The following is a 14,148-nucleotide window of genomic DNA, read 5'->3' on the forward strand; positions in this document are numbered from 1 at the left end:
AAGGCATTAAATTGCAATAATTTTAGAGAGACCTTTAAATATTTGCTACATTGGGCCAAATTTATAAATTTTTGTCACAAATTTCTCTCACTCACGTTGCTGGAGGTTTAGCGAATATATCGCCCAAAGAGCATCTTGTAAAAGCTTTACGAGCCGAAATGCATAATGCCGAGTCTAAATGATCATTAATTGTATATATTTACCTATCTATATAATCCAAATATGACTTCAGTCATACACTCTATTTAAAGTCAGCCTACAGGGAATCATAAAACACGCTCCATCACAACACCGCCTCGCAATAAAAACAAAAACTCCCGCTTTTATACTTTTATAAGCCCGACTGCATCGATTCCATCTGGATATCACTGAATGACTCCCAAAACGTAAAGCATGACGACTCATCCAATAATGCAGTAAGAATGTCATCGTTAACCAATGGTACCGTCATTGTATCGTTCGAAAAAGACGCGCGAGGCTGAGAGAAATCTGTCAAGCTTGATTCACTCATAGTTGAGCTGGCAGAATAGTTTGGGTGCAGCTGGCGGATTGCTTCTAAGAACACTCCTCGATAAACAGAAGCTGACGTATACATCTCTTCTAACTCTTCCATGACCATCATGCAAAGTTCAAGCTTGTTGAGACTAAGACGGCGAGATAACGCATCTTCGGATTTACAATTGAGAAGATGCACATGCATGGCCGATACTAATAGCGGAGCACTGCTAAAAGTTAGATACTGCGGTGGAAATTGAAGTGAATGAGATAGATACTAACGTCATAGGGCTTGCAAACGGGAGAAGTTTGTCCCGTACAATATTGTCAACGACAGCATTTGAAAGTAGAGCTGCAGAGTCCATTTTACTTCGTATATCAGCTTGCCATGCTTGTTTATTCTCAAGAGGCAAGTCTGATGGAGCGTTGGCAATGTAAGGGCAATAGAGAGTGATCAAAACGGCGCTATGCCATGTGAGCAAAGTGTATGAGGATGCAGAGGGGAGGAAGGAGACTCACTGATAATTTAATTGTAGGTGGTATAGATAGAATAAAGCGATTCGGCTCTGTTCTTTCCCAATTCTCTCTGGAATCTGGAACCGTAATATTTTTGCTTCAAGCGATTGTATCTGTTGGAGCATGGGACTAGGGCCGAAAGGCTGGTAACACAAAGTGAGAACATCGCCTAAAAGCTTATGTAACTGGATTAATAGAACCCAGTATTCAGCTAGCTGAGGCAAGTCTTCCGGGATATATCCTTTGGCGACCGAAGTTGGTATTTGACTTAGATCACTGACGACGTCGAGGGCAGAAGCCATCGGCATATTGCAGTCGTTCAGGTTGATCCTCATTGGGCGCCCCAGTGTGAGGCTTAGTGATCGATCTCGGAAGAAACAAGACCACCAGAGACGACGCCAGAGCCGACGACGATGGCTAGGGAAGGACGTATTAAACTTAACCGAATCCGGATCTCGATGCAAGCCCAAGATTTGGGCGAGGCTAATGGCGACTCCGGTCCAATACCACGGCTGTGAGTGTCCATCCCATTTGGAGTGCCAAAACCCCATGAGAAGAGCCGACTGTAGTAGAACCACTTTATCTGTCTCGCCACCATTGTCATACATGCACTGTAATGCCAGATATCGTTAGCGCTATAATTAATGAAGCAGCGGACCAAGAGTTAGGCAATAGTTATAATCTAACCTTTGCACGAGAATACATGGCAGCTTTCATCTCATTGCGCGAAGCGTATCCCTCAAGAGTCCACACATGGGCATCAACAAACTATGAGACATAATCAATAAATAAACCGACTTTGTTAAGGATATCTCATTGTTGGGGTCACATGTACTTACACTTGCTGCGACGAAAAACATGCTCCATAGTAATAGCAAATTCCACTCACTGGCTTTACCTGTTTGATGCAATTTGAGGAGCACAGAGGCATCAACCACCGGCATGATTGGGTGCACATGATGAAAATATGCCCGTAGAAGCTCATTGCATGTACTCTTTTGAGGTAGAGTGAAGACTCCCTTATACCGGAGGTACTCGCGATCCTCATCTGATAACGAGATGTGTGCTTCTGATATCAGTATATGCCGCGCGGCAGGCTGCTGTGATGGCGAACACGCATCGAGAATGGATGTGAACCCTGGGGCTTCCCCTATTTCAAGCATCAGCATAATTATTTGATAAGAGTACAGGATAATGATTATACCTGTATAAAATGGGGCACTGGCAGCCTGATTATTTTGGCCTAATGCCGCGGAAGATATCTCAGTTCCGGTACGCTGCTCGTCTTGGTTGCCGCGAATTTCGGTGCCAGAATGAGAGCTTCGGGCTTCTCCAGCTCTCTTACCCCCATCACTTGGAGAGGAATAACTGGTGGTTGCGCTGAACCCCTGTTCCACAGAAGCCGGAGACAATGATTGCAGCGTCCTCCTGGATTCAGCCGCTGTAAGGCCTAATTCAAGCTCAACAGGGCCACGAAAGGAGTCGTGATGACCAAATGGCTCTTTTGGTTGCTGCCGCCTAGAATCATGTAAAACAACATAAGCAAGTGTCTTTCCGAAAGCAAGCTCCACATGCCGAATCTCACTTTAAGCCTTGAGTCTGATGGACGATGCAGTCGATGCTGTCTTGGGTGCAACCGACACACGGGATGCCGGTTACTGAGACGCTGCAGCGCACTTTGCGCCGACGACAATTTTGGCACGCAAATGCCGAGCGATGGCGGCGAGGTGTTGACATGGCGATATAGCCACTTAGATCAAGGAAAGGTGAGAACATCGTATAAGACAGGCTACCAGGCCCTTTTTACTCGGATAGCTAGGATTCTGGTTCCGAGGTTCTCGGAAAGATCACGTGATTTACCGAGCTTTGTATATGTACCCACCGAGGCAAAACATGCTTGTATGGAAACTTGCTGGAGCTTGAGGGTTGCAGGTCTGTTTATAACCCTGGAGCTGGAATAGGGTAAAGGAGGCTATTGTGTGTGGTAGAGGAATCTTAGGTACACCTTCCATGTTAAGAATCAAGATTCGCCCTGCTTCAGGGAGCCAGAGTCCAATCTTGGGAATTCGTCAGATGTTACCAACACTGACCAACACACTGCATATACTACCAAGTTGCAAGACTCTCTCTAGCCACTTACCATCACGTTGGAGCTTTAATCTTCTCATTTTTAAAGAGGATGTAACATGAATATGTGGATAGACCGGAGCAATGCCCAACTCGACTCCATAACTCCTTGTATCGGAGTTTCCTCTATTATTATATTCGCAGCTAGCCATTAACGGTACTTTCAGGAGTTTATAATCCGCCAATTACAGCCTGTTTCCATTGTCACTTTATTCGGATCATGCAACATGGGTCAATTTTTGTGGTCCTTTGAGTTAATATCTCACCGTTGTAATTTATATAAGCCATCCTTGTACGCCTCGCTATCAGCAGGCTTGGCCGGTGTTTCACTCCAGTTTTGACCTCATAGGCGCTTGAATCTCCATAGAGATTCCATGGCATTGATATTATGCTACCAATGATACCAGGCTATCATATATATATATGATGTTGCAGCTGTGCTCCGCGCTACCGCCCTCCAATAATAGCTCTCTCAGAGGGTTATTCGAGTCCAATGGCATTGTATGCAACCGATAGCGATATTTTCTTGATCATCTTGTCGCCCGAAGTACTTTAGCTCAATACTAGTAGGTGTATTGCATGGGTAGTTGAGAGCCCTAAGCAACCCGCGACACTAGTACATTTAAACAATGACAAAGTTCCTAATGCTTCCTTCTAGATATTTTTCCCACGTAATATGTGATTACTTCTGGAAGCTACTAATGTTATTGCTGTGTAGCATATAATTACGATTGTAGAGACTAGTAGAGAGTTTTTTGATAGAAAGATATAGTATACGATTGAGTCTTTATAAATACACCACCCAAAACATAATTATGCAAGTTCAATAATATTAACGAGATATCATCATCTGAACCCAGTTAGAACTATAATTAGAGATCACTAATCCTGGTTCGTTAATTCTCTCACGAATAAAGCCGGAGATATTTTAGCGAGGAGCATATATTATGGCTAATCCCAATTAAACAGCTCCAATGTCACTTTTAGCTAGTTCTAGTGCTGATCGAAAAGTTGACGCAACGCCATGAGACCAGATATACGTTTGGCAGCTATTGCACCGCGAAAAATCTCCGGTCGGCCGCCGACGCAATGCATACCGGGCTGTCTCATAGCTAGTGGATGATTTGACCCATGGTACAGAAAATGAGTTCTCGGGCCGCGGAGGATGCTACAATCTACGAAGCCTGTCCAAATGTAATACGCCCTGCTTATATGTAGATAAACTACATGCATCCTACTTTAATAATGTTGCAAAAGGATTACCTGTGAGAAATTGAGGCAGGTCATTGGCTGAATGAATTTGTTTGCAAGCCCCTGGCTACGGCCTATACGTGTAGACGAGCCGTGCATTGACACGGATTACTCGGATCGACTAAGACTTTCTTAATTTAGCATATAGTCCACTTGCCGGTCCTAGAAGACGCAGGTATCAACTCTAATTGAAGACTCGAATCCTCAGCAATGGAATAAAAATATTAATCTCGCAGGAATTTAGGGATGATGTATGTTAGTCTTGAATAGTAGTTACGTAGATATATATAGGCTTGAAGTTTGTAATCTCGCATATCATTCCACATATATAAAGCGCATTTAACAGAAATGAAATCTGTTTGCTCAAAAGCCCATTTATGAAGGAGACAAGCCTATTTATGCTCGTCCAATAAACTACGGATATTCTGTTGCATATCATACAGAGTCAATTGGACAAGTCGGTCACCCAGTATCGCTCGGCGCATAGTTTGAGCTTTGCAATGCTGCCATCAAACGTATTTGTACTTGGAGGTTTGTAACACTACCGCTCAATATCTAGGATTGTGTAGAATTTTGAGAGTTGAGCAGTGTGCAAGCGGAGAAAAATCAGTCGTGAGCCAGGGAAAATACATTGACAGGGAAGATCTATTGGTTCCTACGAGCTGGTTTCGTAGCAATTTGCCAATGCTGTCAAAGGCCAATCCTCAACTACATATAAGTGAACCTGTCTACAAACACCAAAATGGCTGACTACTGGCCCACATGGCGCTGCTTGACAACGGTGTATCGTGCAGTAGCATTTGCCAAGCCATACGATCAAATTGGCCGTAATACTGGTCTACCAACGCTAGCGACTTTCTTCTGAGACGCCACTGGGACACACGTATCAAGATGCAAACAAGACGGATGGTAGTCTGGCGCTGTGGTATAGATGGCTCGATAGCCCAGGGTTAGGCACTCTTGGCCAACCAGGAAGTAAAGGTAATAGTAGCACAAATGAGGGAGGAATTTCGTAGTATATTACCCCACCAGTGAAGACATGTACTAATATATACTAATATCTGGAGGAATGGCAAATTATAGTGTCACCAGTGCCCATTTCGGGATCCGCCCCGTCTTTGCGTCCGCCTGGCGTCTTCAAGACCGCGCAACATAATCTTGAATTGCTCGGGGCGCCGGCTTATAATGATGGTGCCGGCTTCAGCTTTACTCTATCGTAGACCGACTACCGCAATCTCCTCTCTTCTCGGCCACTGAAGCACCACCCCAGCGATCTGTACATCATCGAGCCGCCTTGTGGATCGGCCGTATCGCCTAATGGACTTGACTTGACTAAGACCAGCCCTACCGTGCAGAATATTGTGATCGAAATTGGCTGTCAACGTGTAGGAATGCCATGCTATGTTGCTCTCAAGGCGCTGTGGAACATCACCAACAAATTGGAGATTGCAATGGCACGAGCAACGCGATTCAAGCCATTCAATGCTCGCCAATGTATGGCCTTGGAGTTGATTTTCGTATATATCGGCTTGAATGAAAGCAATTGGTAACTTCTGGTCATGCTGTGCAACGAATATTCCCGTTCGTTCCGCAGAAGCACGAGCACAGCTCTGGAGACGACACTCATCGTGACTACATATAATGAAGCTTTTGGTTTTTAGCTAGGTAGCCAACACAACTAGATGCAGCGTTATGTAGAAAATTTAGGTCTTTTCTTATGAATTCAATAATATACCTTTGTGATCAATTGGCTCATGTTTCTTTTCCGATTCCTGTGAGATCCACCTTGCAATATCGAGGCCAGCGAGCTTCCTTATAGTAGAGCAATGCGCACACTTATATGCTGTGAGCTTTTCCTTTATATAATTGCAGCTTGGGTATTTATCTCTCTCTCTAGGTAGGTACGGAATATTGAGCTGTGTACCTAGGTACATGTACCTATCGTGTACTGCGTATCCATCGTCATACCTTGAGACTAGTCTGGATGTGGGTTAGTCTTGAATCTTGCTGAACCCCTCCATTTTTATGATTCTCCCGGAAGTGCCCCTCCCGAAAGTCGGAGCTGTGACGCATTTCGAGCAAAAAAAAAAAAAAGCTTTCAGAAAGCTCTCGGTTCTTACGGCTAACTTCTCGAAGCATCTCCTAATATGCTTCATCTGTCGCCAATCAATCACCGCAATTCCTAGCTCTTCTTTTGCTTTCTTGGATATCTAATATAGATTGTCAAGCAATAATTGGCACCACCATGGCCGAATTACCTGATCCTACACGGGACCTCGATTGGGCAGGTTACGTAGGCGCAATCCACGAGCACTTTCACAAGAATGCTCTCGCACACCCTTCGCGGACTTGTGTTGTAGAGACCAAAAGCTCCACGTAAGACAGCTGTCTTGTCAAACCCAATGCCTTCCAGATCCAGCTGCTGACTTCCATTCAGGTCGCCGACGAGAAGCTTCAGCTATCAGCAAATAGCAGAGGCTTCCAACACAATTTCCCATCATCTGCGCGATGCTGGCATCACCAATGGAGATGTGGTCATGATCTTTGCGAATAGAACCGTGGAGTTGGTCTGCGCGTTTATGGGAGTTTTGGTGCGGTCTGCTCTATCTGCTTCAATTGATCTTGACTGACCAACATGTCCAGGCCGCTGGAGCCACAGTCACAGTCCTCGACCCGTTGTACCCGCCGCAAAGGCAGCAGAGTAGGCATACCTTGCCCCATTCTTGCTAAGGCAATTCAACTGACGGGGAATAGTCTACCTCGAGACAGCCCAGCCCAAGGCCATGATTTCGATTGGCAAGACCATTGACGAAAATGGGTTCGTGTTTTCCGTGCTTGTGCTGTCGCAAACAGACCCAGCTTTCTTCTTCCGCTTGCTAATATTTCATCTTTAGTCCTCTTGCTCCCCTTGTACAGAAGTATGTCGATGAAGAACTATCTCTCAAGACCCAGATTCCCGAGCTCCGAATGAGCGACGATGGCATCCTATTTGGCGGAAAGAAGGATGGCGCGGATATTTTCGACGGGGTGCGCTCCAAGGCCTCATCGCCCCCCGACGTTCTCGTCGGCCCAGACTCTATCAGTGTCATGTCCTTCACTTCGGGGTCAGAAGGAAGGCCCAAGTGCGTGTTAGGGCGTCATTACAGCTTGGCAAGGTACTTTCCTTGGATGGCGAAGCGCTTTAACCTCTCAGCAGATTCGAAGTTTGCTTGCCTTAGCGGGATTGCCCATGATCCCATCCAGCGAGGTAAGACTTGTCAGTGTCATAATGCTCTTACTCTAGCTTACGCCTTTACTTAGACATCTTTACGCCGCTATTCCTCGGCTCACAGCTACTTTGCCCAGCCAAGGAGGACATCGCCCACGAGAAGCTGAGCGAGTGGATGCGAGAATGGTCACCTACCGTCACGCACCTAACTCCTGCTATGGGCAATGTGCTCGTGGCAGGATCTAGCGCCCAGTTCCCCTCTCTGCGACACGTCTTCTTTGTTGGCGATGTTCTGACCACTCGAGATTGCAAGGCTCTCCAGCAATTGGCCCCAGCATGCCGTATCGTGAATATGTACGGAACCACCGAGACAAGTAAGTGGGCCTGAATCAACTCTGCAAACGAAGATATCTAACAATAATACCATAGGTCGAGCGGTCTCTTACTTCGAAATTCCCTCCGCCGAAGAGGACCCCACTGCTCTCGACTCGCTGGGGGACACTATCCCTGCAGGATGGGGAATGGAGAACGTCCAGGTCCTTGTCGTATCTCAGAAGGATCATAATAAATTGTGCGGCGTTGGAGAAACCGGCGAGCTGTATATAAGGGCAGCCGGACTTTCTGCCGGCTATCTCAACGAACCTGAGAAGAACAAGGAGAAATTTGTTGACAACTGGTTTGTCGACAACAACAAGTGGGTAGAGGCTGACAAGGCCAAGGATAAGGGTGAGCCGTGGCGCGCCTACTTTAACGGAGTTCATGACAGGCTCTATAGGACGGGAGACCTCGGCCAGTATCTTCCCTCGGGAGCTGTGCGCGTATCTGGCCGAATCGACTCTCAGGTCAAGATTCGCGGTTTCCGGATTGAGCTCAACGAGATCGATGCTCATTTAAGTAACAGCCCCCTTGTGCGAGACTGCAAGACGCTTGTTAGGAGAAACGCCCATGAGGAGCCCAAGCTTGTTAGCTATATTGTTCCCGACATCTCCGAGTGGAAGCGCTGGCTGGAAGTCAATAACCAAGAAGATGTTGAGGACGAGGGTATTCAGATGGGACCTGCCCTCGTTTACCTCAAGAGGTTTCGCGCCCTTCAAGCGGTTATTCGTGACCACCTCAAGAATCGTCTTGCGTCCCACTCAATTCCCTCAGTCTTTATTATGCTACAGAAGCTCCCACTTAACCCGAATGGCAAGGTTGATTCCCCGAACTTGCCCTTCCCCGATGCAGAGCAAATAACGGAAGAAGCCTCGGAAGAGGATCTAAAGAGCTGGGAGGCCCTATCAGAGACTGAAAAGGCCGTCGCCTCACTCTGGGAAACTCTTATCCCAGGTCTAAATGCCAAGACCCTCAGGTATGTGATAGATGAAAGTAGTCAACGTTTTGTAGATGGACAGAAAGTTAACCCAAGCCTAGGCCTGATTCAGACTTTTTCGACTGCGGTGCGCACAGCTTACTCGCCCAGCAAATGTTGCTATCTCTTCGAAAGGACCTAAACGCGGATGTTCTTATTGGCGATCTTTATCATAATCCGTCTCTACGGGGCCTGAGCAGCCAGGTTGACCGTCTGCGCAGTGGTCATGCTGTCGAAGAAAAGAAGAAAACTGAATCACCATATGCTAAGTCATTGGATGAGTTGGTAAAGACCTTGGATCCAAAGTACCAGACTGCGGATCCAAATGCCCTGAGCCCGTCAAGCGGTGCCACGTTCTTCCTTACTGGTGCGACGGGTTTCTTAGGCGCGTACCTAGTCAAGGATATCTTGGAGAGAGAGAACACTAAGCTTATCGCGCACATCCGTGGAGCGAAGGATATTTCTTTTGCTAAGGAGCGCTTGATAAGGTCTCTCAAGGGCTATCTATTGTGGCAGGACTCGTGGGCGGATAGAATCTCGTGTGTTCTTGGCGACCTATCCAAGCCCCGTCTTGGCCTTGATGATGACAGCTGGAAGCATGTCGCTCAAACAGCGGATGTTGTAGTCCATAACGGTGCTTACGTCCACTGGATTGCCCGATATGAGCAGATGTTACGCAGCAACGTACTCTCTACTATTGATGCAATGAAGCTCTGCAACGAGGGCAAGGCTAAACTTTTCTCTTTTGTTTCATCGACTTCGACTCTGGACAACGACCACTACTATGACCTTTCAAGGGACCAGGTCGCCATTGGTCGCGGCGCGGTGCTTGAGTCAGACGATATGGAGGGCAGCCGTTATGGTCTTGGCACTGGTTACGGCCAAACCAAGTGGGTTTCTGAGCAACTGGCTCGCGAGGCTGGCAATCGTGGTCTCCGTGGCTCTGTCGTCCGACCTGGATATATTCTCGGCGGCCGCAATGGTGTTTCCAACACAGATGATTTCTTGATCAGGCTTTGCAAGGGCTGTATCCAGTTGGGCGCCAGACCGCGTATCATCAATACCGTCAACGCCATCCCGGTGGATCACGTTGCCAAGGTCGTCATTGCCTCGGCCCTGAACCCTACGCTGACTGGAGTGAACGTCTGTCACGTCACTGCACACCCGAGACTGCGCATGAGCGAGTTCCTCTCAGCGTTAGGCTACTATGGCTACGACGTTCCTGAAGTTGACTACGAAGAGTGGAAGACGCAGCTCGAGGAGTTTGTCTCAGCTGGTTCGGTTGAAAAGGATCAGGAGCAGAGTGCGCTCATGCCACTATTCCACATGGCCACTTCTGACTTGCCCTCGACAACGCGCGCCCCTGAGCTAGACGATAGGAATACTGTCGCTGTCCTTAAGGGCGATGCTGATCGCTGGACGGGCGTTGATGACAGCGCTGGCGAGGGCGTTACGCGTGAGGATATTGGAAGATATCTGAGATTTTTGGCAACGATCAAGTTCCTACCTTGGCCGACTAGCCGCGGACGCGAACTGCCGCCTATTTCAGCCGATGTTGCGGAGGCTCAGGCACAATGGGGTGTGGGTGGTCGTGGTGGCGCCACTTCATAATTTCCACCGCGCTAGATGTGATGATGCTAGATGGACGTTGAATCTCAGAAACTCCTCCAGAGGGAGGCGTATGCGAAAAGTTAGTTCATTTTCGGGATAGAGCAAGGCATGCCTTAAATCGCCATTGCTCAGTCGGCCTTCTCAATCACCTATTTCCAATGTCCTAGCTCGGTGGCTGTATAGCATCTAGGTCGGTTAATGAAGTGATTGTGGCTGAAGAAAACAAAAGAAGAGAGAGGGATAAAGAAAAGGGGGGCAGGCTTCTTCTTAACTCGATTCCGAGAACCCTGCTGGGTGAAGTGCTCAATAGAGTCAGCATGGTGATTGCTGCACCCACCCATATCGCGGCGAGAGCTGAGAGGCGGCGCAAGAGAGATTGTTCCAGAGAATAGAATAGCATCGCCGGCGGAGATGAGTGGAGCCTTAGCATAAGATAAAGAAGAATAAAAAAAAAAAAAAAAACATAAAGCGGCGGCAAAGCGTCTATTTAACGAATTTACCTTTGGTTAAGACGACCAGAATTGGCCCTAGGTACATGTATCTAATTTCTCAATCTATGGTGTTATTCCTAGAATACATCTGCCAAGCACCTGGTGTCAGCTGTTAGAAGACAAACTTGATGCCTGTATGCCTATTTACGGCCCGTCGCTTCCCGTAACTACATCAACATTTGAATATTCGTCCCTTCTAGATCGAAGACGGCCATTTTTAATGATTATTCAGGGTTTTGGGGGAAAGGCCCCTAACTTCAGTGGAGCCGAAAAAACAGGCTCACAAAATCCAAAGCTTTATACCAGAGTTCGGGGGCTTGGATATCAGAAACTAACTAGTAGGACTACATTAACATATTAGCCGATTAGAACTGTCGTAATTATTCCTATCTCAGTGCGCATTGCAACCTGGGCTGCGTGCTGAGTATCGAAGCCCCTAAAAATAGTGGCAGTTCTCGCCAAATTTGGTGACAGAATAGAGCATGTTAAATTCTTTGCGTATAATAGTAGGAGAATGTATACAATAAGTAGATAATATACAAATAATCTAAATTCTCTTAGTAGTAAATAAATCCAAATATTTCTAAAAATTAAACACCCGTTCCGGTCTAATACCTTTCCAGTCTAAGTCTTCTAATCTATGTAGTTGAAACAAATATGCTTTTAAAGGAGAATCGGCAAATGATCCTAGGTGATTGTCAAGATTCGACGCCCATCTCAGGTGTATAATCTACCACAGCGTAATAGCAGCTGTCCAGCTTTAAGAAGAGGTATTGGAAGTGGCAGCCTTGGATTTCGGCGGCCACTTAACCCGCCTTTCAGCACGCACATACAAGTTGTTTGGTCGGATCAGCTGGAACATGGGATCATATTCCACGGCCGTGTCTCCTTCTTGAGTGAATTTGTATCGGTAAATCAGCTTTGGCAAGAAGACTTTGATCTCTTGCAGGGCAAAGTTGAATCCAATGCACATTCTTGGCCCCGCAGCAAATGGCATGTATGATCCCTTGGGCCTATTCTTCACCTCCTCTGTGTCCCACCTGTCGGGATCAAACTTGGCGGGATCGCTCCATAGCTTAGGATTGTTGTGGATATGGTGTAAAGCAGGTATTATGATAGAGTCTTTGGGCATCTTATAGCCTCCTGGGAGGATAAGATCGGTCTTTGCTGTTCGTCCTGGTTGGAAAGACGGGTTGTGTTTGCGTTGCATCTCCTTGATATATTTATCTTGGAAGACTAAGCGATCGGTGTACTCGGAAGTAAGTAAGGCTTCCTCGTCAAAGTCATTGTCAACCAGCTCCTGTAAAAGTCTCTCTTGCATTCCTGGGTAGGTAACCAGTCCATAGATCAGCCAAGAGAGCAGTGAGCTAGTGGTTGTGAAACCAGCACCAGTAGCAACAATAAGAGCCCAAACAAGACTAGACTTTGGTAGTTTTTCGCCTTTGCTGTCTGTAGCACGAATTGCATAGTCTAGATAATTATCTGCATTAGCGCGAGAATATTATATAGTGGCATGTATGTTGCTACTTACCAACCATGTTTGCTGCCTTCAAAGCGGCGTCTTGTAGTGGGAGATCTTCCACACCTCCGCTGGCAGCTGCCTGGATAGACTCCTCAATCATATCCTCAATGCGATGCTTTACATCCTTTAGGCGTTGCGGGTCGCCGAAAGGTAGGTTGCTGTACCAGCTACCTTTAGATGAAACTTTCTTATTCAAGGATAATACCTCGGCAATCAGAAGGATCATCTCGTGCATAGGTGCATCTGGCGAGGCAAAGTGGTTGAAATCAATGCCTAGAGTGAGCTTGCCAACGGCTTGGGAGCCAAGCTTTAACATGTATTGATAGACATTCCATGCTTCACCCTGTTCGTCGAGCTCATCGAACACTTTGGTAGCATCTTCAACTGTTTTCTGCATAGTTGGTGCATAGTGACGGACCGCTTTAGGACCAAGGGCAGGAGGCAAGAATTTATGAGCAATCTTCCATTCCTCTGTATCAGTATCTCCTAAAAAGACACCTGCAGCTGGAGTTTTCAATGCGTAAAGAGGATGGTCCTCGGTGAGCTTCTTCGTGAAGAAGTCAGATTCGGTAAAAGCAATTGTAGCAATATCAGGGTCGTTTGTCTGATATACGGTTCGACCCATATTGATAGTCTTGATGATGGGGCCATAATGCTCAAATAAACGTTGGTGGTTGCCAAGATGATCGGGATATATCTCAAGGAAGTTTCCGATGTAAGGCAAGCCTCTCGGGCCAGGCACATCACGGACAGCATGCCCGTCAATAGAGATAGCTACTGGACCTGCAGCAGAAGAGACATCTGAGACTTCTTGAAGTGCATTTTCCTGAAACTGGAATCCAATTCCTGCTTAGCTATTAGCAGCTGGCTATTTGACACAGGTTTAAAAATGTCTCTAAGTTGTACTCACCATTGGGCTCAACAATAGCAAAGTAAGAAGCAACCAAGTGTTTGAGACCGTCAAAGTCTAAATTTGAATCGATCTCAATTGCTCTTGTAGCTGTTACTGACTCTCCAAGGAGATAAAACTGTTGTATCGCCATGATGTTTGAATGTGTTACAATTCACTTTGAAGATGTGCTTGTGATTCTACCAACTTCAACCGGTGCGAACCTTCATCCTTATAACTAAAAATCTTCCATAGAATTACTCAACGATTCCAGTATCATGCATACGTGCCCCATCGCAATCTTTTTCATCTCTGTAAGTGACGGTATACCCGCAAGTCAGAGTTGCATCCCACTCTCGGCAACGTTATCATATAGCTTTCCGAGGTATCGGTTTCTCCGAATCCATTTCATTGGTTCGGCAAGCCCAGCTCATTGCTATCAGTCTTCGGGAAGAGACCCTGACTAAAGTTGCCGCGGAAACTAGCCGTTTTTGGACAGCTCCAATTTAGTGGGACAGGTCTGCATGATGGTGATTGATGCAATCACAGTACTCGGGCGTTTTGCATATATATGGAAGAAGAAATCTGTGAGTAAAGGGGTTTTCGTAAGATCCATAAGAAAAATTCTATATTTCTTGATATAAGCCCGATTTTAAATCATTTGAGGTTTTCCGTTCTCTAACTTTG

General features: G+C 46.5%; 3 protein-coding genes across 3 annotated transcripts; 1 reads left to right on the forward strand and 2 right to left on the reverse strand.

Annotated features, from left to right (window-relative positions):
* Positions 1-179: 179 nt before the first annotated feature.
* On the reverse strand, positions 180-2,773 carry GGI43DRAFT_409210 (Zn(II)2Cys6 transcription factor). Its single transcript, XM_083206482.1, has 7 exons — positions 2,597-2,773; positions 2,216-2,529; positions 1,851-2,161; positions 1,699-1,779; positions 1,015-1,622; positions 778-960; positions 180-722 (listed from the first exon to the last, which is right to left on the reverse strand). Exons 1-7 carry the CDS (start codon positions 2,746-2,748, stop codon positions 332-334), a joined length of 2,040 nt encoding a protein of 679 aa, XP_083058802.1. The 5' UTR covers positions 2,749-2,773; the 3' UTR covers positions 180-331.
* A 3,688-nt stretch (positions 2,774-6,461) lies between these two features.
* Positions 6,462-10,641, forward strand: GGI43DRAFT_95147 (L-aminoadipate-semialdehyde dehydrogenase). The gene is made up of 8 exons (XM_083210569.1): positions 6,462-6,765; positions 6,827-6,980; positions 7,033-7,090; positions 7,144-7,207; positions 7,284-7,636; positions 7,690-7,971; positions 8,027-8,948; positions 9,011-10,641. Exons 1-8 carry the CDS (start codon positions 6,635-6,637, stop codon positions 10,557-10,559), a joined length of 3,513 nt encoding a protein of 1,170 aa, XP_083058803.1. The 5' UTR covers positions 6,462-6,634; the 3' UTR covers positions 10,560-10,641.
* A 1,073-nt stretch (positions 10,642-11,714) lies between these two features.
* Positions 11,715-13,703, reverse strand: GGI43DRAFT_428645 (cytochrome P450). Its single transcript, XM_083208990.1, has 3 exons — positions 13,483-13,703; positions 12,582-13,418; positions 11,715-12,520 (listed from the first exon to the last, which is right to left on the reverse strand). The coding sequence occupies exons 1-3, from the start codon at positions 13,613-13,615 to the stop codon at positions 11,811-11,813; spliced, it is 1,680 nt and encodes a 559-aa protein (XP_083058804.1). The 5' UTR covers positions 13,616-13,703; the 3' UTR covers positions 11,715-11,810.
* Between the last annotated feature and the right edge of the window lie 445 nt (positions 13,704-14,148).

This window comes from Trichoderma evansii (genome assembly GCF_050947405.1).
Source record: "Trichoderma evansii strain SZMC 28006 chromosome Unknown GGI43scaffold_15, whole genome shotgun sequence".
Lineage (NCBI taxonomy): Eukaryota > Fungi > Ascomycota > Sordariomycetes > Hypocreales > Hypocreaceae > Trichoderma > Trichoderma evansii.